This window comes from Petaurus breviceps, unplaced genomic scaffold (assembly GCF_028583685.1).
Source record: "Petaurus breviceps papuanus isolate PSGF00001 unplaced genomic scaffold, PetGlider_PUasm1.0 90847, whole genome shotgun sequence".
Classification (NCBI taxonomy): domain Eukaryota; kingdom Metazoa; phylum Chordata; class Mammalia; order Diprotodontia; family Petauridae; genus Petaurus; species Petaurus breviceps.
The window spans coordinates 24969061-24996150 of record NW_027187360.1 but is presented as its reverse complement, the minus strand read 5'-3'; the positions used below and the strand labels follow the sequence as shown (position 1 = coordinate 24996150).

The 27090-nt window shown below is 38.1% G+C and overlaps 2 protein-coding genes and 1 long non-coding RNA gene across 16 annotated transcripts in view; 1 reads left to right on the top strand and 2 right to left on the bottom strand.

Moving 5' to 3' along the window:
- Positions 1 to 4605, top strand: part of LOC138149540 (uncharacterized) — a 7751-nt gene extending 3146 nt beyond the window's left edge. The window contains exons 2-3 of the long non-coding RNA XR_011165349.1: positions 3451 to 3583; positions 4481 to 4605. This is a non-coding gene — a long non-coding RNA (uncharacterized lncRNA). The remainder of the gene's footprint in view (positions 1 to 3450; positions 3584 to 4480) is intronic.
- The window catches only part of TPD52L2 (TPD52 like 2), a 28778-nt gene extending 6357 nt beyond the window's left edge, over positions 1 to 22421 (bottom strand). For 2 of the 14 annotated variants that reach the window (XM_069072659.1, XM_069072660.1), the window contains exons 1-7: positions 22243 to 22421; positions 17123 to 17265; positions 13966 to 14114; positions 12714 to 12773; positions 9990 to 10049; positions 4528 to 4629; positions 155 to 181 (exon numbers count right to left, since the gene is read on the bottom strand). In XM_069072659.1, the coding sequence (XP_068928760.1) occupies positions 155 to 181; positions 4528 to 4629; positions 9990 to 10049; positions 12714 to 12773; positions 13966 to 14114; positions 17123 to 17265; positions 22243 to 22261 (560 nt within the window). In that variant the 5' untranslated portion in view covers positions 22262 to 22421. The remainder of the gene's footprint in view (positions 1 to 154; positions 182 to 4527; positions 4630 to 9989; positions 10050 to 12713; positions 12774 to 13965; positions 14115 to 17122; positions 17266 to 22242) is intronic. The other 12 variants (XM_069072662.1, XM_069072666.1, XM_069072664.1 and 9 more) reach the window with 7 other exon arrangements.
- PRPF6 (pre-mRNA processing factor 6) overlaps positions 1 to 23914 on the bottom strand; it is a 324132-nt gene extending 300218 nt beyond the window's left edge. The window contains exon 1 of the mRNA XM_069072658.1: positions 23905 to 23914. The gene's annotated coding sequence lies outside the window, so the exon portion shown is untranslated. The remainder of the gene's footprint in view (positions 1 to 23904) is intronic.
- Positions 23915 to 27090: the final 3176 nt, after the last annotated feature.

Below are 27090 nucleotides of genomic sequence, written 5' to 3'. Positions count from 1 at the left end.
CCCCCCCCCCCCCCCCCCACCCCCCCCCCCCCCCCCCCCCCCCCCCTAGTACTTCCATGACTTTCTGAGAATCAGAATTTGATTCTGAGTGTTAGTCTTATCCTGCTTTCCGAAGAAAGCCTTTCATCTTATATTTACACTGGGTTAGTCTTACCTAAAGGAATGTGAGAAGGGATGAGCCCTAAAAAACACAAAATAATTGGCAGCAGGAAGAAAGAAAAAAAAAATACAAAGTTAGGCAAGGAACTCCAGCCACCCAAACCTGCTCAATAGCCCCTCTGTTCCAGAAAGCCACTCCCCACCACCCCTCCCTTTAGCAAGCCACTTACAAAAGATTTTTGCTTCTAAACTACAATACCTCCCTATGCCCTTACAAACTTGAAGAAAGTGTAACAAACCTAAGAGCCCATGTGTGCAAACTCATTGTGAGGTTCAACAAATAAATACTACCTATCCAAAACCTTGAGTGTTTTAATCACTGATGTTCTCATGTGAGGGTACATAATTATACTACAGAATACCTGACTCCAAACTACTCAAGTACTAGTTTAAGAATTAACTCCTTATAGTCTATATTCAGTAAGAAAAACGGCAGACCCAAACTGAATGCATAGCTATTCATGCAGCACACATGGTATTTTGATTTTTTTTGTACAGTTTATCTTTAATACCATAAAACAGTCATTTTCAAGAAATCCATATGCATTCATAACCCTTATCAGGAACAAACACCCAAAAAAAGCATAAAAAGTAACAAAGATACAAACTGTGAAGCAATTTGACTTCCATATATGCAGTGTTTGACTGTAATATTCAAAATTTCCATATGATAATTAAAGGGCATTTCAGGCACACTCAAATAGGTACCTGCCCAGTTGACAGTTTTCCACCATTTAATGGCTTAAGAGCAAGGAGGCATTGCATCAATAATTTAAAGTGCTGTTTTCAGTCACCTGAATGAATACCAAGTCAGGTGAATGAGAAGTAGAGATAATTGAATTAATTGGCTTGGTTAAAATATGTATTTTTAAATTTGTAGTAAGATTTTAAAATAAATCCATTGTGGACACCATCAGACAAGCTTCTAAGAGTTCTTTTTTCAAACACTTCAGGGACAAAGAATCATTATCCTCATAATAAGGTTAAATATTCTAAAATTAATGCCCTTCTACTCTCAACAATCTGGAGGTCACATGAGGAAGTTACCAGAGGTTTCTCACTGTAATGATGAAATGATTTAGGAACATTAGAAATATAAGACTAAGTCAGATCTGTGATTCTAAAAGCTCAGGAGTCTAACTTGGACAGGGGCACCAAGGGAGATATCTTGGAAGAACTACATACTTATTTTCTGTGATAGTGACCACAAAAGATTTAGAATGTATTTGATAGTTCATACCACAACAATCCTGTATGGAACTACCTACCCCCTCCGTGGATTTATCTAAACCCTGCTTGAATGTATTTATACTGTCAAGGAATGGTGTGAATTCTAGGTTTAAGACTCATGAATGGAGTCAAGGATCTTGCTTCAGACAGTTTAAGAAAAAAGAACAGTATTTTAAAAGTGTACTAAGAACTTTCAGGGAAAAAACTCTTAGGCATACACAGTTAGTTAAATGGAGACTACTGGAAAGTTCACTTGGGAACTATGACCAAGTATAGTCTATGTTAAGGAGACCCTGACAGAAGTACCAGCTCTAGGAGATCAGCAAAAATAAATAAATTCCTTTAGTTACCTTAAATCTCATTAGCCAAATGGAGAACAAAATTTGGTCCCTTATATTAAAAGGGGAAAGTAATGAATTCAAGGAAACTTAGCTTCAACTTCCAACTCCCTACCTCCTTCTTGCCCAAGGACACAGACACACACAAAACATCAAGACAGAGCAGAAAAAGTGGCAGAAATGTGTAAAGAAATATTGAGCACTTTATTCATTCAAAGGAAATCTCTCCACTGCAGGCAAGTAACTATACTCCCCATAATCTAAGATCACATGGACTGGGGACAATGAGTCACAGTTCTCATAAAATGAAGTCTTCCCATCATTCTCAAAATTTAACTTTCAGTTTCAGTAATCATGAATTGTACAGAATTCCAGAACCTGAATAAATCTTAGTTCCAGTATCAGGAAAACAAAAGGAGATGCAACCCCCCTTGCAAATATGTAGAACTAGAAATAGGACCATGTTAAGTCTTCCAGTAAGGAAAAATGTTTCCTCTGAATCTTACTTAGTTTGCTGGAAGTCAGCATTAAAATTTCAGTCAATCTTGACCCAATTTTCATTCAGGATGATTTGATGGATTTGGAGAGCCATCTAGTTTTAATTAGCTGGGTGAAGTTCCACTTGTAAATAAGCCAAAAATTAAAAAAGAAAAGTGTCGTACTTTTTCGTTTACAAGATATAAATCAATATTGGTCCAAAGATCTCAAGCTAAAATTGTTGCATAACAAGTGAACTATCTTTTTTCAAAAGATGTCTAAAGAAATTAAGCCACTGCAGAGGTTGGTGTGGGGTAACGAGAAGGAACCATGAACACAGAACATTACATACAGTATCAGATTCAGTTGATGTGTCAGTTTTGCTGAACTGCTTTCTGCTGTTCTTTTTAATTCTTTGTAATTCACTCAGTAGAGTAAAGGATATATTTGGAAATAATAGTGATCTTACAAGTAATGCCTGTCAAACATGTGCTGTTTTCCAGAACTTCTTAGTTATTTCTCAAGCCCTAAAAAAGATATCTCAAAGCAAAGCATGACCAACAAGTGGCACCATTCTGAGAAAGTACATTCCCAAAATGGCTCAAAGCATGAAATTTAAAAAATTCATCTCTGAATGACAAATTATAAGAAAAATGAGAATGTGATATTAAACAGCATGTGATCAGAGATTACTACCAGTGCTTACCACCTGAGATCCCCACAGGCCCAAGGAGGGAAGGAGGAGTCCCCAAAAGTGCAGCTTCGATGAAGGAACTGTCCAGTGTAATTTCAAATGAAACTTGTTACAAGAACTTGCACAAAGCACCTCTAGAGTTTGCTTTATAGGTGTTGTACACATCAGTTTACTCAAGATTAGTCTCTGTTAGCTTCTTTTCAGAGAAGGCAAAGCCCTTTCTGCTGAAACTCTTCCAAATTATTTCCCATGCCCACACGAAGCATGGAGAAGGCGATGTTTGTAATGACTAGTTAGAAATACTAGCAGCAAACACACTATGTTGTATCCCTTACCTCAGAGCGAAGCAAAAATATAGCAACACTTGCTTTAAAGGAACACATTTCACTAGGTGGGAAAGTCAGCTACAAACTTTGGCTGAAAGACACACTGAAATGCTCCTGTTTTAACATGTCTGGAATACATACATACACCAAGCAAATATGGTAGGAACATCACTAGGACACTCTTACTTTGTATTTGTTTCCCACTAAGAACTTTCTCTGTTCACAGCTGTCTGACAACTCTGAGGCAAAATAAATCCCAATGTAAAGGAAAAACCACTCATGATACACAAAAGAAAAATAAGACTAAAAACTGGATTACCCAAGAGGTTCAGATACAGAAACATTACAGCTTTCCTATGGTAAGTTTAATATTTAAAAATACTGGTGAATATAAATATTTAGATAATTTGTCATGAAACAGATCTACCACAAAGTCAAAATTCTTTTACAAAATCTAAAATTCCATCAGATGTTGATTAAAATACTGATTGTGACCTCCACAAAACTTAAGATTTAGCAACTCTCTTTCATTAACTTATATAAGATTTAGAAAATCAAATTGATAAAGGAAAAAAATCATACTATAGAAGCTCTCCAAAAGGATGAACTTGTTTGTGGAAATATTCCGTATACTGTGTACTGTTCAGATACTAACATCACACGTGAATTTATAGTATACTGCATGTATACTGCCATTAGTACTCTAAGAAACATCATGAGTCAAATCTCAATTATCTGGTGATGAGGGTGAAATATCAGGAAATAAAATCCACAAAGAACCAAAAAAGAGGCTTTAGAGCTGTTAGTATCAACTTCTACATTTAACTTGCTATGTAACCCTGGGCAAATCTTTAAATTCAGTTTTCCTCATCTCTAAAATGAGCTAATTGGACTAGATGATCTCCTAAATTACTTTCCAACTAATTCTTAATAGTTATGAGTCTATTCTAAAGATTATTTATTACCTTACTACCACCAAACCTGGTGTGGCTATCAAAGAGCAGAATATACTTATTTCCTAACTTTCTGTCTTGGGGCACTCAAATGGACATGCTGTTAAGCAATATGATAAAAATTAGGCAGAAAGAAAAAGGAGTAAGGAGCTGAGATCATCAGACCCTGTGTTGAGTTTGGGAATACTGTGCTCCATAGGCTTTTCCATTCCAAGATTAAATTACAAGCCACCATACTTTGGTAAGTCATAAACTTACAATCAAGTCTTATACTCTCTCTAACAAAAAACTCTTCCCTAACAGAAACTCAGGCCAAAGAATAATGACATTTCAAAGGAAAGAAGTCTTACCTCATATCTCCAAGTTTCCTGCTGATAGCAGAGCCCACATTGGATAGGGCAGCTGAAGTCTTCTGTCCTGCCTGGGAGAGAGTTTCCTGAGTCTTCTTGTAACTAGACAGAAGAAAAGTAAGTTAAACCAACCAACCAAACAAGAATGAGAAAGCTTCCACCCACCAGGCAAGGAAAAGGCATCCCTACATTCTGGAAAATGTTCCCCAAATGAAAGATTCAAATAAGTTAGTTAATAGTGGTGCTGCCACAGAAAAGCTTCTCCTCTGCTTCCACTTGGGGCCCTTTTTATGGTGCCCCTAAGAAAAGGAAGCAGCCTCACCTGTTAAGTGCTTATAAGCAGTATTAAACCAAATTTTTTCAAAAGCATGTAACCGAGCTAAATTTGGATTTATCTTATGGCTCACATTCTTTCTCTCCTACTCATTTTCCCCTTTCCTCAAGGATGCTGAATCAAACTTTCATCACTGAGAAACAAAAAAAGATCTGGATAACAGAACTAGAATGACAGAGACTATTATGGATATGACAACAGCACAGGAGGATGAGTACCATTTCGAAGGCAAGAGCTAGGAAAGTCCTCAAAGTTACTTTCAGCCACACTTAAACATTAAGCTAATATTCACTATTACCTTAATTCATAATTCTCATCATGAGTACATCAGTATTATGCCAGTATGAAAAGGGCAGTTAATAGCAAAGATCCAGAACAAATCCATTTTTCTGCTATCTGTGGTCTAAATGCTCAAATTTTCAATGTTCAGAAGTTTTTTCTCTCCCTACTACCTCAAACATAAGAATTCCTTGTACTATTTCCATAATTTTCCTTTTTGACAGGGTACAAAGTTCAATTTTAACACTATCATTTCAAATATTACTGTTTATAGAATTTCAACTACAATCTAACACTGAGGTAGATTCCTATGCTTTAGTCCTTTGTCTTCCATCAACAGGCACTAAGCACATACCCCTTCTCAAGGGTACTTTTGAAGTTATTTTCATTATTTGAGATAAGGGGTTTGGTACTAGCACAAATTGAGTGGCTAAGTTACAGCCAATAAATATTCCAAGGAAGAGAGTGTCCAAGTCAGAACCTTGAACTGCCTCACCTTATTCAGCAATCATCACAAACAAAAAGTCAAGACTTACTCATCTTGAACCTTGAGAAGCAACCAGAAGTCATGTAGCTATATTGCAGCATCAAGAACCATCACTGCAATAAAGGTTTATAGCCTACATTTTATAGTCATGTCATCTAGGGTCAAATAAAGAGAAATTTTTGGTAAACTAGAATATATCTTAAGACTAAAATCAAGCAAAAAGAAAAATTAAAAAAAAAAAAAACACTAAAATCACTTTGAAACAAACAAGATTTAACCTTTTCTGAGATCCAGTCTGTAGAAGGCTAGTACTTTATCAATAAAAGTTCATACAAGTGTCTAACAGTACTCACTAATAAGATCACAATCAGACTGTTAACTCATTTGGTTAAAGTTCCAAAATAAAAAAAAAACTCCTTATTTCCTACTGCAGTATCGTTTCAGAAATTAATCTTCCTAAAACACTTTTACATCATTACTCCCTTGTTCAAAATCCTTCAACGGCGCCACACTGTCTACAAGTGCAAACTCTTCAAGCTAGCATCCAAGGATCACTACAATCTAATGATATCCAAACTAACCAACCTAATTTCTGAGTATCTCCAACATGAAATCCTTATTCTAATCAGGCCAAGATCTTCACTGTCTTCACTGTAAAGTGAAGATCACTCACTCACTCCATTCTCATTCTCACCCTAGCAACTACACTAATATTATTATTGTCCACTCCTCTTTACCTAATTAAATCTTATCCATCTTTCTAGGTCAAATTCAAGTCCTGCTCCTCCCTGATTATGCTAAGACCTCTTTGAAAGTCTCCACAATTATGCTAAGTCATACAGATCTTTTAATATCTGTATCACACAAGCTAATACTTTATTATTTAGTCTTGTAGTGTTCGCCAGTCGATTTCTATGTGTTGTCATGTTACTCCAACTACAATGCTCTTTGAGAATGTTTCCCCCAAAACCGTCAGAACAATTCTCAGTACAAAGGTGGTACGCTATGAACACTTACTAGATTGGGGATGGGAGGGTAGTAGGGGACAATTCACTTCTGGGCTTATCTGAATACTCTGAGGTCTGAAGAAAATGAGAAAATTGTTTATTTTGGGGTGTTTTTTTTTGTTTTTTTCACTTAGCTTGCTCTGATCCCTTCCTAGATTTATAGGATCAGATCTCACAGACTGGCTTTCTCAGAGCACTATGTACCTATCATATACTTAATTTTTTGTACCTGTCATACACTTAAACTATATTTTGTTACAGATGATCTTCCTTAAAGCCAGAGAAACCTGGATTTTAATTCCTTCTCCTCTACGTATTTGCTGTATGACTACGGGAAAGTCACTTAACCTCCATCTCCTCATCTGTAAAATGAGGATAATAATAGTACCTACTCCAGAGATGTAGTGAAGATCAAATGAGATAATCTATAGAAATCGGTTGCAAACTTTAAAATGCTATGTAAATGTCAGCTATTATTATGTCCCCTAGCACAGAGCCCTATTTATAGCATAAAAGGAGTTTAATAAACACTGAATCAAAGAAATGGTAATGACATTCATGTTATACCAACTAATTCTTATTAGTAAAAGGAAAAAATTAATTACTTAAAACCTTGGCAAGAAAAATCCCACTCCCAGACTTCAACAACTAGTAAGAATGCTACATACATAACGAGGCTTTGGAAAAAATGAACTTTTCAAAATGTCCTCCTCCTGGGGCGACTAGGTAGTGCAATGAATAGAACACCGGCCCTGGAGTTAGGAGAACCTAAGTTCAAATCTGGCCTCAGATGCTTAACACTTACTAGCCATGTGATCTTGGGCAAGTCAATTAACCCCAACTGCCCTGCCTTCCTCCTCCAAAATGTCCTCCTCCTCATACTGAATCTCATGTGTGACTATAACATTTCCAAGAGTCAAGAATGCCTTTCTACTTCAAAAACAAAATGCTGTAATAACCGTAACATCAACATGTTAGATCTGACCAAGCTCTGGAATCTGCTCTAATACCTTCAGGGTCCAACAAGACTACTTTTTTTTGTAAGTAATAGAAGTCACTAATTTTAGAACTTAAAGGACCTTAGACCTCATCCAGTCCAAGCCTTTCATTAAACCAATGAGAACATTAAGGCTCTGAGAGTTTAAGTTACTTCCCCAAGGTCAAACAATAAGTGGCGGATATAAGTAAATGCCTGTGCAAAAACACTTCTCCTTCCAAGATAGTATAATCTTCAATGTGAAGCAAGAGAACTGAATCGATTCTTTCACTCAAATACTCAAAAAAGCTGGGTGATTCAGATAAAATGCTCCATCAGAGAAATAAAATCCTGTACAATTTTTTTTTAAAGAAACTACCATATGTCTGAAAGGGATCTCATTTAGCATCACTCTCTTAACAATTACACTGTAGTCTTCATCTATTTCAGCCAAGTGATTTGGGTCTGTCTTCCATTCTCTGCCTCAACAGTTCTATGCTGCCACCCACACAATCTCAAGCACATGCAAATTCAAAGGGTTCCTTACTACAGAAATGAAAGTCCCACAACAAAATCTGTTATTACAACTATAAAGAGCTTCTGGAACTAACTGATTAGGGCAAGGCTCCACCCAGAAGAAACTGGCACTCACTATCCAGAACCCAATCTGTTGGCAAAAAAAGCAAGGATACTCCCTGCCTGTTTCCTTAATTTTACAAACCTAGCAATTCTTTTTTTCCTAGATTAACTAATAATATTTATTAACAGCTTACACTTTTATTTTATTAAAGTTCTAAGCCTGAGTGAAATCAATACAAATTCTTACAAAATCAATACAAAGGGAAAATATGTAATTTTATTTACCCTAGGGTCACAATGACTTTTAATCTAACATCAATTAATAATTGCTAAGAATCTGTTTTTTAAATCAAAAGAAGCTTAGCAAGACTGACTCCATGATGAACAAACCACTTGCAAAATTTAGTTTCAGAAATTCAAAATAATACCTACTCTTCAAACTTGATTTTTCTTTAAAAAAAAAAAAGTATATAAAACTACATGTTAACATTCTAAACTTAATAAATGGGGAGTTTAAAAGGAAGGCCTCACATAATCCCATCTATATTTGTGCTAAACAAAATATGACAAGTGAGAAGAGTGAAACAAGACAAAAAGCCTTCTTCATCCAAACAATGGCTGAAGAAAATTTTGAAAACAATTCTAGATAGGAGTTTAGCTACTATGTATAAAATGAGCTTGAGGATCATCTTAGGTTTAAAGAAAAATTAGAACTTAAGACTACCTTGAAGTATCAACCCTTATGAAGGATGTGATACATTTTTTTTAATATACACAAGGCAAAGAAAATGGAGAGAGGATGAAATCTTTTTTTTTTTTTTTCAAAATAAAATTGTAGGGGTGGCTAGGTGGTGTAGTGAGTAGAGTGCCGGCCCCAGAGTCAGGAGGACCTGAGTTTGGATCCGGCCCCAGACACTTAACACAAAAAAAACTAGCCGTGTGTCCTTGGGCAAGTTACTTAACTCCAATTGTCCTCCAAAAAAACAAACAAACTGTAATATAATTTCTGTGTCAATTGACTTGCTTTATCCTTCTAGTGTTAAAACCACAAATGGTGGTATCCAACCAAGAGACAAATGGGGAGGAGGGGATCCTTTGTTTCCATATTCTCTTAAAATAAGGCATAGAAATTAGTTTCTTTATCTTAGGGCTTTTCTTGCCTATGGAAACTGAAAATAAAGGGTGGGCTGTACAACTTATTAGGAAAAGAATCTTTACCAAGGGTAGATACTCTAAGACACTGGTGCCACTGAGTGGCATCTGTGAAGCTGGCAGCATTCTACCCTCCCCAACATATGCACTTTTTCCTCCCTCTGCTGTTCCCTGATCTTCTTCTTCCATTTGCCCTTCTCTTCAGGCTGGCCATTGGTTCCAGGTACCACTCCTAAGCATTACTTATCTATGGAGGTGGGAAGGGGAGAAGGGAAAGGAGAACAAAGAGGGGAGGGGAGTCAGAAGGTACTTAAAACTAAAAGTTTACTGACTCCACAACATTCACTGACTTTTATTACAAGGGTGGTCACTCCCATCATCACCAATCTAGACTGCAAGTCAACTAGTGACTCAGGGTTTTCATCATCCCCAACCTATAACCAAATGAAGTAGGAAACTACTGAGGGTGAGGTAACCCCACAGCTATGTTATGTTCCATAAATAATGGAACATATCCTCCCCAACTGGGCTAATAATTTGGATCAAAGGAAGTAATTAGATGAGAACAGAAACTTTTAATTATATTAAATTTTTTTTAACCCAAGACAAAAACACAGAATATTTTGCACTAAAGTTTCAGACACTCACGCTTCTGAATGGGTTAATTTCTCACTCCAGTCCTCCAATGTGCTGCTTGCTGAAAGATATCTATAAATACATGGATGTTAGAAAAGATGGTACCAATACTCCTGGCAGCCACTTTCCCTATACCTAAATAAATAATGGGTACAGACATTCAAGCTTAATTAGGGCAATTTAATCTTTCTCCAACTATAAGTAGCCTGATGAAGGCATAAACTAGGTACTTCCAAGTACTATGCTTTCCTGGGAAGTAAACATCAATGTTTCAAACAGATCCAACTCCAGTGAGCATATTTTTCTTTGATATTCTAGCTGCAAATTCTGGGTTTTGAAATCACCTTTATAACTCTCCCCATCATCAGAAATTATTAGTTAATTCTTACACATCAGGAACATCTATCCTTTAAGATACCAAGTTACCCCCCTCCCCAACATAACTAAAATATTAAGCTAATATTATTTTCCCATTGGAATATAAGGCTTAGTGAAGTATTTTAAAATACAGCTTCCCCCCAGAAAAATCCAAAGCCTACCATAATGTGATACTTCTAATAAAATATATAATCTTATCAACTGTCAGTTTTTGACAACACACACGGATTTCTTCATTTTGATATGGGAAATTCAAAAGTCAAGTTTCCTAAGTTTCTCCAGTTAACTGATATCAACTGAGCTAAATTTTCTTAAAGGTGGTAGTATTAATATTTTGTGTTTAAAAATTTTCATTACATTAGGATGTCATCTCCATCTTACTTTTGACTTCCACAGCTGTGTTACTAAAGGATTTGGGGGATGCCAACTCTAACTTCTCTACTTCTATTTCCCTACCTATCCAACTCACCAATATTTGTCCCATAGTAAAAAATGATTTCAAAATATTTTGAGCTACTAGAGAAAAAGTATGATTTTGTGGTAATTATTAATAATAACCTAAGAAATACCTTCAACTGGTACAAAGTCTACCCTGCCTTCTAAGTCTCCACTCTCAATTAAGCTATGTGTTAGCCCAGAGCCTTACCAGAGCAGCTGAAACTGAAGTAAGCCAGCCTCACCAACATGTCAGCTTAGGGTAAGGGAACAGATGTAGCCACCATAAAAGCCCCAAAGTTTTGAGGAGACAGGTTAAGTCAAACAAACAGTTGGCTCTTCAACACTGCATGAGTCTTCCCTTCTTCAGTACTGACCTTCCCAGCTTGAGTCTCCATTCATGCACACCTCAGCATCCATAATAGATACCATTTATATTATTTCTGTTGCTCCTGAGGAAAATGCTATTAATAACCTATTTATATGTGTGCATGTATATACATAAACACACACATATTAACCTATTCTGCAGATAAGAAAACTGAGGCTTAGTGAGGTTAAGTGACTTGCTGAGGGTCACACAGATAAGTGTCTAAGGCAGAATTCAAACTCAAGTCTTCCTGACTCCAATTCTAATATTCTATCCACTGTACTACCTATTCATTTTATACTTTCCTAGATTCCAATTTTGATTTTTCCAGATGGAGATTTTCCCTCCCCTGCCCAGACATGGTTTCACTAGATATATCAGGGCTCCATTCCTACCTCCAGGAATGAGTCTAATACCTAAACTACCTAAGCTAATCTAATTTAAATTTAATCCTTTTCAGATTGTCTGCATGATAAATTTGCTTTATGTCCAAAGCAGCTTGGATCCCAGAGCCTTTAACATGACGTTAAAACTTCTACTGTAAGTCCTAAGGGAAAGCACCAATGTTACTGGAGTGTTGCTTGAGCAGAGACTTGGTACTCTACTAGGACACACCCAGGGTGTGAGATCCAGACCACCAGGACAAGACACGGCTCCTATGAGAAAATCAAAGTACAAGTTGTAGCCAAGCTGAGCTCAAGATAATGGACTTCCATCACCTTCTAGTGAAGCTGTACTCTGCTGTGCTAGGGAGCACAAACACAGGAATTTTCTGCTCTTGTTCTCTGATGACTAGTCATACTTCCTTCAAAACAAGACCTGGAAAAGTCCTGCTGACAAACACTTCAAAAGTATTTCCTGCCCTTCCTCTATATAAAAAAAAAATATTCAAGCTATTTTAGTGCCTCACTCATATCTTTATTGACTTTGTAGAAAACCTCAAAAGGATCTCTGAGTTACAGAAGTGACTGTTCTGTTCTAGTAACTTAATCACTTTTTGCCCCTAAAATCTATGGTTCCACATGATATTAACATTCTTTCCAAGACTCAAAGTCATATCTAAAGAACAGACTGGCAACAGACACAAGTACCTGATTTGCCTTAGAACTATCATACTATAATCACTCCATAAGGGTCATCAGTGAGTAGGCTTTATCTAAACTTTAGCTCTTCCCTACTGCCCTACATAACGATCCATACAAAGTAGGCATTTAATACATGTTTACTAAATAACCAGGCAAGGGGAAAATGTTCTGAGAAGCTAGAGTACTTTAATTATCTTGATAATGTCATCCAATTATGTTAAGAGCAAAGTAAAATGAAATTTTAAGTGTGGTCTGGTAACTGAGTGAAATTTCTTATAGCTACTGCACACTGTGGTTGCAAAAGTCAAGATTAGTCTCATTTTACTGATAACTGAGAGGGAAAAAATAACCCAATTAGTCATCAAAGTTTACCCCAAGCACACAGAGCCCTCCCTGCCACCTGAAAGAGAAGCATAGGACAGGAAGAATAAAGGGGCAGAGTGGTGCTGACAGGCCAGGTGAACTCACAGGTCAGACTGTGTCACTTTCTCATTCCACTCTCCAAGTTTCTCAGATGTTTTCACATAGCTAGAAACAGAAATTCTGGCGGTGAATTTCTAAATCAAGATTCCAAATTGGGTCTGAAATTGCATATTAAATAGCAGAGGAGAAAGCAAAGAATCAGAGATTATTAGAAAATACCCACTCACAGCCTCGCATCCTCATCATGCACAATGCAACAGTTCTATCCTTTATCTTTAGTGATGTTTGGCTGTTTAGCATATGCTGTGTGACCTTGAACTAAAAGGTCATGTGAAACCAGATTAAGGCTCTAGAAGAAGTGATAAATTCCTTTTCAGTTCTAACATGCTAAGTATACATTGTTATCATTAAATAATGGGGCTCACCTATACATGTTTGGGGAGACAAAGGAAAGAGAAGAATTGATGCTTAGTAGCAGGCCCTAAAACCACATGCACCTGACAACTTACACACGTACTTAAAACAGTACAATTCTCAGGAATTAGAACTACTTCGTTTTAGAATGGTTCATGTAAAATGCCAGTTTTTCCTTAAAACTATAGTTTCTATCCTGGTTCATACAGTACATTCTCTCCTCACCCCTGACCACCACCCATTGGTTATAACAGGAACTGAGAAATTAGAACAATGAGTTCTATAATGAAAAGTCAGGACTGCTTTCCTACTCCCCATCTTCTTTGAAAATCTGTGGTTCTTCAAATGAACTGCCTTAGTCTGACAGACCAAAATAGATATGAATTTTAGAAGACTAGAATAGTTATTGGGTTGGAGATTCCAGATTTATGTGACTAAATTCTTATGTTAAGGAAATGTATGCATTTCAATATGTACCATACCATATGTGCCACCAAAAAACTCAATCCCTGTGGAAAAATGAATTAGTACCCTTGATTTTGAATTCCTGAAAATCATTCTTTTTCAATTTCTACATGAAAATCCAGTTAGTTCTACCTTTAAAAACAAAATTATGAAAAGTTATGGAAACAAATGATGTAAATCAGAAGTTAATAAAGCATTTGAAAAATGAAAAAAAAGTTATTAGCCCCATATTTCAATAATTAGAATATTTCCTAAATTCCAGTACTCATCCCTAAAATACTTTTACTAAACAGACACATTTTATCCCTTGTCAGTGAACACTTAACAAGCTATGACAAAAAGACAGAAAGAACGGCCAGTTCCTGAGCACATTTCAGAAAAGTATACCTACAAGTGAAAAGAGAAAGGGGAAACCTACGCGTTGGAGACCTGAACATCATGCCAACTCTTTGATAGATTCTGCTTCAGTCCATCCAAGGGAGTCAGGCCCAGTTTCCTCTTCAGCTCACCACAGTGTCTTTCTTTGGCTGCCAGGACCTGCCGTAACGTCACAATTTCTTCTTCCACCTTCAAAATAACAAAAATGTTTATTATTGTATGATTAATAATCACAACTCATATTTTTATTGCACTTCAAGTTTTACAAAATTTTTCCTCTTAACATCTTTGTTAGGTAGGAAGATGAGGAAACTAAAGTTCAGAAAGACTGAGTGACTTGCCCAAGATCACTACTAATCAGTGATTTGAACCCAATTCTCTTAACCTCAAATCTACTGTTCTTTCTGCTACACGTTGTCTCTGCATCTACAGTAAACACTAACTCAACCTATTCAATAGGCTATAGAACTGGCCCCTAAGAGCAAAAATATTCATCCTAGGCTTGGAACTCAACATTTAAAATGCATTATAGTTATATATTTTAATACCCTCACTGGCTACAAAGCCTTACTTACCTGCTTGATTTAAGCCGTTTTACAACGGCTCAGGTATAATGTGCATTACTGTTTTTAAAAACTCCTTTTTCTGAAAATTATCCTTTGGATTCTACCTCCCTATAACAGAGTCATGAGTCCAGTCTATATCTAGTTGTGCTTAATTCCTCATCATTGTTTTAACAATGTAATTCTCTGAGAGGCAACAGGAAGAGGATAGGGATAGGCACTGGACCAGTGATTTCACTGGTATAGGGACTTCCAGATGAGGAAATTCCCTCTACCAATGCATGTTAACTCCTTCTCTGAAATTTATAGTTTTTGAGCAGTTCTTATTTTTTTTTTATGGACCCATTTAGCAGTCTGGTGAAACTTGTAGCCCCCTTCTCAGAATAATGTTTTGAGGTATATAAAATGTAAAATTTACAAAATTTTATATATTGTAATAGTTATCAAATATTTCTTTTTTTTTTTTTGCTTTTTGAAGGGCAATTGGGGTTAAGTGACTTGCCCAAGGTCACATGGCTAATTTTTGTGTTAAGCGTCTGAGGCCGGATTTGAACTCAGGTTCTCCTGACTCCAGGGCCAGTGCTCTATTCACTGTACCACCTAGCTGCCCTTATCACAATATTTCTTAAAAAAACCTAGTTCACAGACCCTAGAACACTTAGAGGTTAAGTCATTTGCCAGGGTCAAATAATCTGTATGTGTCAAAGCGGGACACAAACCCAAGTCTTCTTGATTCCGAGGCCAGTTCTTTATCCACTATGCCACTGTGTCTCTGGGGAGCAGGTACAGGGGATATACTGGGGAATGTACATGATATTAAAACAAAAATGATTGATTAAAAAATGATTATAAAATAACAATTTGCTGAAATTCACATAATCACACAAGGCTACCAAGTATAATAATACCAAATTGCCACCTGTCACTTGAACATTTGGCAATAAAATCTTGCAACTCTTCTAACTTTCAGGCTATGAGTCAAAGCCAATAGGAAGTAGCATCAGGAAGGTTATGACCTTCCATGAAGAAGTTCAAAGAGAAATAATTCTATTTACAGACTAATTTCTCATTTACAAATCTAGAGGCAATTTTAATAATAGCAACAAAGAAGTTATTCCATGTTATTAGAAGACCTAGAAACAAAAATTTTGAAGAATATTCAAAAATCCGTACTAGAGAAATGACTATGAAACCCTAAGAATCAAAATACTAATAATACATGTGGACTGACAAGTCCATTTGCAGAATGCTAACAGGATTTATGGAATATCTTCTAATTATCTAGACCATTCAAATCAGTAAACAACTCCTTCACCCAAAAATCTCACTGTAAGTAGGGCCATGGTGTTTGGTTCATAAACTCCTTAAAGTATTCTGAACATAATGAAAAATATCAATTCTTTTGGACAGCTTGTTCTCCCTTAAGCTTTTTCCAACTTATGAACAACTGTTGCATTTTCCTCAGCAATATGAAACCTGATATGCTGGTGTTTGAAGCTTTTGTGTATTGACACGGTCTATTCAACTACTGAAGCTGGATTCTAAATACCAAAATAGGTTTGGTGTTAAAGATATCCCTTAAGACAGAGCAAAAGTACTACCACCACCTCTGTCCCTTGTTTTAGTATGGGATAAAACATCCCCTAACCTAAGCAACCTTATACTAACACTTTTAATTATGAGTCTGCCAAAATGTTTAGTGAGTTTCTCTGTAACCTACCATCCTAAGTTTACCAGTTTTAACCTTATATCACAAGAGGTTTAATGGAAACAGCAAAATATCATTTTAGTAGTTATGCATAAAAGTTATACCAATAGGTCCTGAATCTTGTTGAAAAAAGTTAAATGATAATAAGTTACTTAATAATCTTTAAGAGCAGCCTAGCACAGTAGCTAGACAGCCAGTCTCAATGTCAAGAAGACCTGGGTTCAAATCCCATCTTTCAAACATACTAGCTCTGTGATTCTGGCAAGTCACTTAACTTCTTTCTCAGTGTCCAAAGGTAACTCTCTAAGACTCTGTATTGGTAGGAAGAGATTCCTCACCAGAGGTTCTCCAAAAGAATGAAATCACAGGTCTAATTTAGGGGGAAAAAAAGGAAAAATCTTTAAGGTAGATGCTATCATCGTAGCCTTGCCTTCTCTTAATGGTGTTCAAGATTTAAACAATTGTCTCTTGCCATGCTAACTCATCATCAAAATCAAAACCATAATAAAAAGTCATCAGGGAAAAGGATTATTATTATCAGGTCTACCAAATCATTGGCTTCTAGAAGCTGTGTGAGGCTGCTGAAAGGAAAACCTGGGTCCCCAATTCAGCTACCAGCTGTGATTGTGGACAAGTCACATCAATCTGAGCTTCAGTTTCCTTATCTATAAAATAGGAAGAGTAATATCTGTACTATGTACCTAAAAAGTTGTTGTGAGTAAAGTACTTTGTAAATGGTAAAACATTATATAAACACGGGCTATTATCAGGTCGCAACAATAACAGGCGACCATACTTAGAATTAGCATCTTCAGCAGATTTCAATTATAGTATGATTTCTCATCATGAGACATCTTATAAATACACTACAGCACCCTTTCCTCATACAAACTTTAAAGAAAGAAAGCTGTGATTAATTTTGTCACCTTAGTAAGTTCAGATCTGAGCTCTTCTTCCTCTGCCTCTGTCAGGCCCTCAGGAATGGAGGTCCTGGCAGTCCCTGTATCCACAGGTACATCTGTCATGGTATCTGATAGCAGACCTTTGTTAGGAGAATTCAGGTTGATATCTGTCAGTTGGAAAAAATAGGATGAGAGAAAACAACAACTACAGTATGATCTCAGATAACAAAGACCTCCCTGAGGAAAAGGAAAGATGGGAGGAATGGAGCTGGGAAAAGGTAGGGAAAAGACCAAATGGGAACACCAATTATGTTATTGAGTTTCAGAAAGGCAAGCATGAGGCAGAAACACGCTAAGCTTTGGTCTTCCTTATGAAAATTCTAACCTCTGAGATGGTAAAATCAGCACTAGAAACAAGGCAGTAAGTTTTAGTATGGTTTTTTTGTTTAAAATAAAGGAATTTCATGTGACAGTAAGCACTCCCAGCTTCCCGTTCCATAGAACTCCTCTACGAAGGCACATACTTGAATTACATGCAAAAAGCACCTGCCAATGATACCACCATTACAGGGTGTCAGCAAAACTAAATCCTATTAGCTTAGGCATCAAGTTATGTCCTATATTCAGGGACTTCATGGGGCATTATGTTGGCAGAAAGTAGAAAAGGTGACAGAAACTGCTCTCTCTAAAGTTACCTATGATTTTTTAAATTGCCTCTAAAGTTACCTATGATTTTTTAAATTGCCAGATCAAATGGCCATTTCTCCATCCTCCTTCTTGATCTCTCTGCAGCATTTAATACTGTCCATCACCTCCTGGATCTACTCTCCTCCCTGGGTTATCATGCCATTGCTCTCTCCCGTTTCACTTCCTATTTGTCTGAATGCTCATTCTGTCTCTTTTGCTCATTCTTCATCCATGTCACATCCATTAACTATGGATGTCCCCCAAGGCTCTGTCCTGGGTCCTCTTCTCTCCTCCTTTTACACCAAGGGTTCTTAACCTGAAATCCATGATTTTTAAAAATATTTTGACAGATATATTTTAATATAATTGGTTTCTTTTGACACCTTACATATTTTCTTTTATGCATTTAAAAACCACTATTCTGAGTAGAGGTCCCTAGACTTCACCAAACTGACAAACTAGTACATGACACACAAAAAAGGTTAAGAACCCTTGTTCTATATGTACAAAGGGTTACAAAACTGTGCATACTCTTTGAACTAGCAATACCACGACTAGGTCTGTATCCCAAAGAAATAAAAAACAAAAAGGAAAAGGACTGATATGTACCCCCCCAAAAAATTATAGCAGCTCTTTTTGTGGTAGCAAAGAATCGGAAATTTGAGGGGATGTCCATCAGTTGTGAAATGGCTGAACAAGGTGTGATATGATTGTGATGGAATTACATTGTGCTATAAGAAATGATGAGCAAGATGTCCTCAGAAAAACCTGAAAAGTTTTACATGAACTGATACAAAGTGAAATGAGCAGAACCAGGAGAAAACTGTATACAGTAACAGCAGTACTGTATGATGGTTAACTGTGAAAGCCTTAGTTTCTCAACAAAACAGTTATCCAAGACAATTTGGACGGACTTATGCTGAAAAATGATTATCTACTTCCAGAGAAAGAACTGATAGTGGCTGAATACAGATAATACTTTTTAAACTTACAAAAAAAAAATAAGAACCCCTGTTCTATGTTATTTCACTTGCTGAAAGAGCTCATGGATGAACAATTACCACCTCTAAATAGATCTTTATATCCAGCCCAAGTCACTCTCCTTTGTTATGTTCCAAAGCTTCAACTGCCTTCTGAACTCTCCAACCAGATATCCTACAGGCATCTCAAATTCATTATGTCCAAAACAGAAATCATTATCTTTTCCCCAAAACCATCCCCTCTTCCAAACTATCCTATTCTGTCAAGGGCTCTACCAATCTTTCCAAGCACCAAGACTCACAACCTCAGGGTTGTCTTCAATTCCTCACTCTCACTCAAACCACATATCTAATTGTTGTCAAATCTTAACAGTTCTCCCTTCATCACATCTTTCATATATGACAGCATGTCCCTTTTTCTCCACTCACACAGCCACCACTTTAGTACTGATCACAACTCACTTATCTAACCTTTTAGTCTCCCTGCCTCAAGTGTCTCCCACTCCACTCAGCTGTCAAAGTGATTTTCCTAAAGCAAAGATCTGGGCATGCCAACACCTTACTCAGTAAATTCCAGTGGCTCCTAATCACCTCCAGCATCAAATGTAAAGCATTCTGTTTCTCATTCAAAGTCCTCTTACACTTTTCTCCCTTCCAGGTACTTTCTGGTCTATTTGATGTCCTTACATACAATACTCCCAACTCTGTACCTTTGCAATGACTCAGTTTCTCTGACTTCAAGACTTAGCTCAAGCCTCACTTTCTTTAGGATGCCTATTCCTCCAGCTGCTAGTGCCTTCCCCTCTCAGATTACCTTCCATCTACTCTGTATCTATCTTGTGTTAATTACTTACATGGACAGGGACATTGTTTTTGCCTTTCTTTGCATCCCTACTGCTTAGCACAGTGCCTGGCACAAAGTAAGGACTAAATAAATACTAGTTGTTGACTGACTATATCCACAGCTTCATTACTTTCCATATCAAGTTTAAACTTCTTGCACTGAATGAGATCTGTCCTCTCTTCGTAGCATATATTCCTCTGCCCTTTAGACTCTAGAAATCTAGATACCACAGAAATGTAGTTTATTTCACTTCTTAGAACATTATTCTTCAATACTGCTACACTAAAACATTACAAATTAATAAAAAATCTTTTTCTAGCACACTCAATGTACATCATTAAAAATTTAAAATAAAAAAGGCATTCCTTTTAAAAGCAAAATTTACAGAAGACTGTAAGATTCTCAAGGGCAAGGAACAGCTTATTCACCTACGTTTCCCTAGTAGCACTTAGTTTTGGGCCTTGAGCCCGGGTATTGGTGCTCAGTAGGTTAAATGAAAAATTTCCTCTTTTTAAAAATAGTACCGATTCTGAATTTAAATTCTATTTAATTCATATTCTTTTGCTTAATCATTTTTATCTGCTGTGGTATCTATTAAGGTAAATGAACACCTAAATTTTGCTGCAATTCCTACCCATCAATTTTATTTTAGAAAACCATACCCCAGTGAGAAGTGCATTAATTTAAAAAATAGAAACTGAGAAATACTTTCCCGACAACAATCACCATATTATAAAAACTTTCACTGAAAAAAATAAGAGGTACCAAACTAAAAACAAGCAACCTAAACCCAGTGATACTATAAACAATACAAACTTCATTTATCTGCCAAAATGCAAAACATTCTTTCTATTGTGAAATCCCTGAAATTATTTTAACCCAAGCCTTAATGATGCAGATTTCTTATTCCATTCCTCTTATCAGGATACTGAAACACCATAGAAGGAGCTTTTTCTGAAATAGACTTGATTAGGTGTGTTAGTATTACAACTTGACCCACCAGCTTTGCAAACTGCCACCTCCTCCTACCCTCCATTAGGTAACTAACACCAGACACCCACATTAACAACAAATATAAGGTAGGCCACTGAGGACCTGAGTAGGGAAGGCATAGTACAATGAAAGTGAAAAGAGTTATGATTATTCAACAGCATCCTGGATGTTGTTCCTACAATCATTCTCTCTGGTGAGTACCTCAGAGAGACACATTTATGCTAGATACCCCAAGTATCAGCTAGAAAAGAAAGGGGAGTGTTGAGGAAGGAAGAAAAATCCTGTGTGGAAGATGTCATGGAAAAAAACATTAAAATGGATTGAAAAATTGAAGAAACAGGAGAGGACAATGAGGAGTCCAGGGAACTTAGGGGAGTCTGGAAGTGCAGCAATTGAAGTTGGAGAAGTTTACATGGAAATAGGTTTGGAAGAGTAAAGACACTAAGGTTTGGAAGACAAAGGGTAAGGAGAGCTGGAAGAGGATCAAGTTTGGAGGGAACTAAGAAAGGGCCGGAAATTAAAAATACTAAAAAAAAAAAGGCAAGAGAGATGTCTAAGTAAAATACAAGATGTAGGAGAAATCTCTGAGAGGGAGACTGAAGAAAATGAAGACACTGTGGAATAGGAGACTTGAGAGAGTTAGGGGCAGACAAAAGGGTGATAAAAATGAGGGTAGGCATCACTGAATGTAGTTCCTCAGTTAATAAATATTTGCTGAATGAAGATGATTGAAAGGACTAAAACTTCAAGGGCCACTCCCGGAGGCCCAGATGGGAAGAAGTGAGGGCACTGGAAAGGAGCTCCAGGAAAATTGCTGAGAGACTAAATGGGAATTATCACGGAGCGTACGGGGTAGAAAAAGAAGGGAAACAACCAAAGAGGGCTCCAGAAAATGGATGGAAAATGTTCCCGGTAGTTTTAAGAATCACAGATTAAGAACTGAACATAGATTCAGACAGTCCGATCCAATCTGCTTATTTTACAAATCAAAGAAGTGCAGAGAAACTTGCCTCCTAAGAGGCAGAATGAAAAAAAAATCCAGGTCTCTAATTCCAAATCCAGCGTTCTCTTCTATTCTGGGCTACCTGATTTTTTGGGGGGTGAGGGGGCTGGGAGGTAGGGTGGGTAGTCGATACAGAGAAATAAGAGCTAGAAGGGATGGGATGACATGACACGAGGAGATGGCCAAGGGCTGACAGATGGATCCCCATCCTTTTGGGGGGGGGCGGGTTTCTGAGGGGGGAACCCAACAGGAAGGACCAGGGAAGGCTGGTGGGTCTACCAAGGAAATGAGGGTCAACCAAGGAAAAGATGGGGGGGAGCCCCGAGGGGCACATACGAGGGGGCTGAGGACACCATGGAGACGCACAAAAGGGGGGGGGGGGGAAGACGACAGCATACGTGCCACGAAGCCACAGGGATATCTGGGCAGAAGGACCAAAGTGAGGGGCTCGTACCCGGGGAGTGCAGAGGATTCAAGGACCCGGAGGGGGAGGGGGGATGGGAGGGTTGGGGGCGGAGCCCGGAGGAGCGGGCTGGACCAGAGGCGGGGGCCGGGCGGCCTGTCTGTCAGTCACTAGGTCGGTCGTTCGGTCAGTCACTGAGTGGCTCCGTCCCTGCTCTCCTCCCGCCCCGGGTACCTTGGCTGGCGGGATCCATGTCTGGGTCGTATGCTGGGCAAGTGCCGAGGCTAAGCCGTGTGTCCGTCGTTTCCACTCGGCGCCCAGAAGACTCAGAGCCGCTGCAGCCGCCACCACTGCACGTAATCCCAGCCGTCGCCACTCACTTCCCCTTGGACCCCCCCCCCCCCCCCGCGCTGCGCCCTGGCCCCGCCTTCCCCCTGAACCATCCAATGAGAGCATCCTCCGGCCACGTCCGCACTCAAATTCCGTCCTTCTGATAGGTGAGTGTTCGGTCACGTGACTAGGGCAAGGCGGGTGGGGTTTGGAGGAGTCCAACCCAGTTCGGATTCACCATTGAGATTAGCGTGCTTCGGGCTAGAAAGGCAGGAAGGAGTCGAGAAGAGGGGAGTGTGGGGACTCGGAGGACTCCATAGTGTTGGCTTGCGTCTGTCTTCTATCCAGTTTTCTCTGTCGGCTGTCTAAGTCTAAGCGTAAACCTCGTTCTCCCACTTTGCCTTGTGTCTAACTCGTTCAACTTTATGTCTTCCTTCTCCAGGCCCCACCAACCCGAGCACTCCCTCCTAAGTCCCACGGCGAAGCTAGGCTGAAAGTTTCTCAGACTTCTCCATCACACCCCTCTTCCTGGCCCTCGCCGCCATCAGTCCTCAGTTATCATCCTCCAAGTTCCCAGCTTGGATCCACACCCGCAAACCACCACCACCCCTCTCCCCCCTCCCCCCCCGCCCGCCCTCGTCTTTCCTTGGGTGCCTTGCTACCTTCAGTGTTGGCAATGGGCTTGGTTATCATTCAGGTCTATGGGAATTTGGGGCATCCCACTGCGAAAAAATGGAAGATATTTTTTATTCAATGCTGATAAACAACGTTAGTTCCAGCAGGGGCTGTTTTTCTTTAGTATTCCCATCACAGTAACTTGCACATAGGTGCTAAATAAAAGCTTTTTGGATTAATTTGAATTAAGTACAATTTTTGTGCAAGCTTCTTGCTGCATGAAGTGGTGGATAGACAGCTCTGGCCTCAAGAGTCAAGATGTGGTTTCAAGTATGACTACTGACACATACTTGCCAGGTAACCTAGGCGAATCATTTAACCCCTCAGTGCCCCAAGCATTTCTCTTAGACTCCATTTTGGTGAGTAAATGTAGGTCTGCATCAGTAAAAGGAGTTTCCTCTACAGGCTTTCCCTATACTAATGAAATAACAGTTTGGATTTGAAAAAAAAAGTACATCGGCACTGTCCTTGGGGTTGGGTACTTGGCCTTGATTCTTTGCTTTGTGACCCAGAAAAAGCTGTGTGACCTCTTAGTTTCTTCCTCTAAAATACTGGCAATATTTGTCTTACCCTGCTTTACAGGGTTGTTTGGGGAAAAAAAAGTATAGTAGTTCATTTACGTAAAAGTGAAAAACTTCTGCACAGGCAAAATGAATGCACCTAAGATAAGAAGGGAAGCAGTTGAATGGGGGGGAAATGTTTGTATCAAATTTACCATTATAAAGGTTTGGTATCTAGAAACAATTTAACACTAATTGGATTATGATGAAGTTGTGAATCATGAGGACTATTTTAGAAAGTAATTTGGAATTATGTGACTAAAATGTCTGTACCTTTTGAGATTCCATTGCTAGGCTTATACCCAAAGTAAGCCATTGACAAGGAGAAAGTCCCCATGTACGACAAAAATTATAGCAGTACTTTTTGTGGTAATGATGAGGGATGGCTCCCAATAGATTCGGTAGGGGGGACTCTGATCTTATCTTAAGACCAAAACCTTCCATGCAGTCTGAAAAGAATTCAACTCAAGCCTAATTGGAGTCCGTGTTGTAAAAGTTTATTGTACACCTTACAATGGGCAAGGATCCTTAGGGGACCTGCAAGCTTAAAGAAGACACAGGCGTAGCTTTTAAAGAGTTAAGGTTATTCATTAGGTGTCAGTTAGGTTGACCAGGCCAGAAGAGGATTAGGGAGGGGTTAAGGTGGGGCTATGGTGGGGCCAGTGTTTAAAGGGGCATGCCAGCTTTATTTAACTTCGAAGGCATAGTACCCATGATTGACTGGGAAAAAGCCCAAGGCGGGTTACCTAGAGGTGTGGTTTTAGGCTTGAAATGTCACTAAGTCAGCCAGCAGTCAAGGGCTGATGGAGAAGTGCCCAGTCTGCCACCCATCCGTGTCACATATGACAAGATTGATGTTTGGAAACCAAGGCTAACCAGAGTCTCAGAGGATAATAGGCTAAGGAGTTAACCCAGAGATAGGGTCCTGAAGGATTCATTGAGGTAGCCAAGAAGTCAACCTAGAGATAGGGTACGGAAGGATTCATGGGGGCAGCGGGATACTACACAAGGAGGAGATAATAGTTGCCTAAGCTGGAATGTTTATAGTTACTTTTGTGAAGGATTCATAGGAATAGTTTGTTATTGTTCCAAGCTGAGATAATTGTTGCTGGGCAGAGTTATTGCTCTGAGGGGTGGGGGAGAAGGGGCAGAGTTAGTACTCTGAGACTGGGGGGCAGGGGGGGGTATGATTTTACAGACTGATGTTACAAAGTTTTACAAATTGAGTTTACAAATATAGATCCCAAGCACCCCACCATTACTGATATTACAAATTGGTATTACAAACATAGATCCCAAGCACCCCATCATTACTGATGTTACAAATTGATATTACAAATATAGATCCCAACCACCCCATCAATAACAAAGAATTAGAAACAAAGTGGATGCTCATCAATTGAGGGATGAGTACGAAAATTATGGTACATTATTGTAATGGAACGTTTCTGTAAGAAATGATGAATATGATGAGGGCAGAGAAGAATGAAAAGATCTACATGGACTGATCCAGAATGAAGTAAGCAGAGTCAAGAAAACTATACACAATGACTACAAAAATGTAAACAGAAAGAACAATCACCAAAAGAAGTTAATGTTGCAGAATTACAAAGAATTACGTGGTCAAAAGACATTCCTACCCCATCATCATATTTTCAGACTTTTTCAATATATTGATCAGCTTTGCTTATTTTTTCTTCCTTTATTTTCCCTTTAAAATATGTTTTGTTATATAGAATCATTTTCTTAGAGAGGAGAGGGAAAGGGATGAAGGGGAAAATCTTGATAATGTGAAAAAAAACACCAATAAAAACCTATTTAAAAATAAAAAGTACAGTGATGCCAGTAAGAAAATTGAGGTTCACACAAGATTGGGGCATGTCTAGGTAGTATGGTTGTTACAAAGGTTTGGGTTTTTTCCCCCTTTATTTTTTTCAGTGGCAGTAGATGAGAGAAAGAAGGTAAATTCTCATTAATTGAAAAAAATTATTTAAAATAATTCACTTTTAATAAGATAAATAGAGCTGTAAGGAGGAAAAGACTTTGTGAAGAAGATGACTGATTTAGGTATATTAAATTTAAGATGCTGGCAGGATATCTAGGTGGAGCTGTTCATCAGGCAAATGGAAATGGAGATCAGAAGAGAGAGATCAGTATTGGAGTAGTAGATTTAGAAGGGATCTGCCTAGAATTATTACTTGCAACCACTGTATTAGATGAAATACCAAGAGTTGAAATACCAGTGTTGAAAGATAAAAGAAAAGGGGCTGGGAAAAATAAAATACTAAATAAATAATTTTTTAAAAGGAAAGGGCAAAAATAAGATCTTTGGGGGATACTATATATATGTAAGGGCTAAAAGAAAAAAAATCACCTCCGCCTCTTGGAATCCCTAGTTCCATTTAAGATTTGCTCAAGTGCTACTTCCCAAAGATCTTTTCTGATGACCTCCATTGTTAGTGTTTCCTCCCCCACATTAATTTTTTTTGTCTGGACCTGGAATTTTATCATTATAAAAAGATTCCCTGTGAGAAAATTTTCTGTGTCAATGAAGATCTAGAACTGCTCTGCAATTTATACTCTTAGAATTTACTTGGAGCATTAAAAGGTTAAGTAACTTGCCTACTATATGTAAAAAGGACTTGAACCCAGACCTTCCTGGCTCCAAGGCTAGATTTCTATCCAAGTTACCAGAAGGTTTTCTAAATAATCTGTATTTATTTTGTATAAATTTTGCATTTACTTAATCAAGCAACAAGTATTTAGTAAGTGCCTACTATGATCTTCACATTGTCCTATGTGTGTTGGGGGTACAATAACAATGAATGGTACAATCTCTCCTTGAAAAGATCTTATATCAGGGGTGGCCAGGTGGCTCATCGAGTAAGAGCACCGGCTCCAGTGTCGGGATGACCTGGATCAAATCCGGGCTCAGATACTCAGCACCACACCCAGAAATAATAACTGGCCGTGTAACCTTGAGCAAGTTACTTAACCCCGATTGCTTATAAAAAAAAAAAAGAAAAGATCTTATATCTTAATAGTGTATACATATGCACTCATACATACACATAGGTGTCTATACAGATAAAATGCAAAGTAAATTTGAGGAGGAGAGCATTAGCGATTGAGGGGGTCAGAAATTGCTGCATGTAGAAGGTGATACATAAGCTGCATCCTGAAGGAAGAAAGATCTTTGAAGTATACATGAAGAGAGATTGCACTCTAGACAAGGGCAATAGCCAGTACAAAGACAGAGAGATAAGAAATGAAGTATAATGTCTGAAGAACCAAGAGAAAGCCAGAATATATTTGAATATGAGAATAATATCAACCAAAGAGGGAGTACAATGAGACTGGAAAGATTGGTTGGAACAGTTTTCAAAGGAAGAAATGTAAATCATCATAAATCATATTAAAAATATTCCAAATTGCTACTAATAGAAATACAAATTCAAACAACTCTGTAGGTATCACCTCATATCCATCAAGTTGTCAGGATGAAAAGAGATAGAAG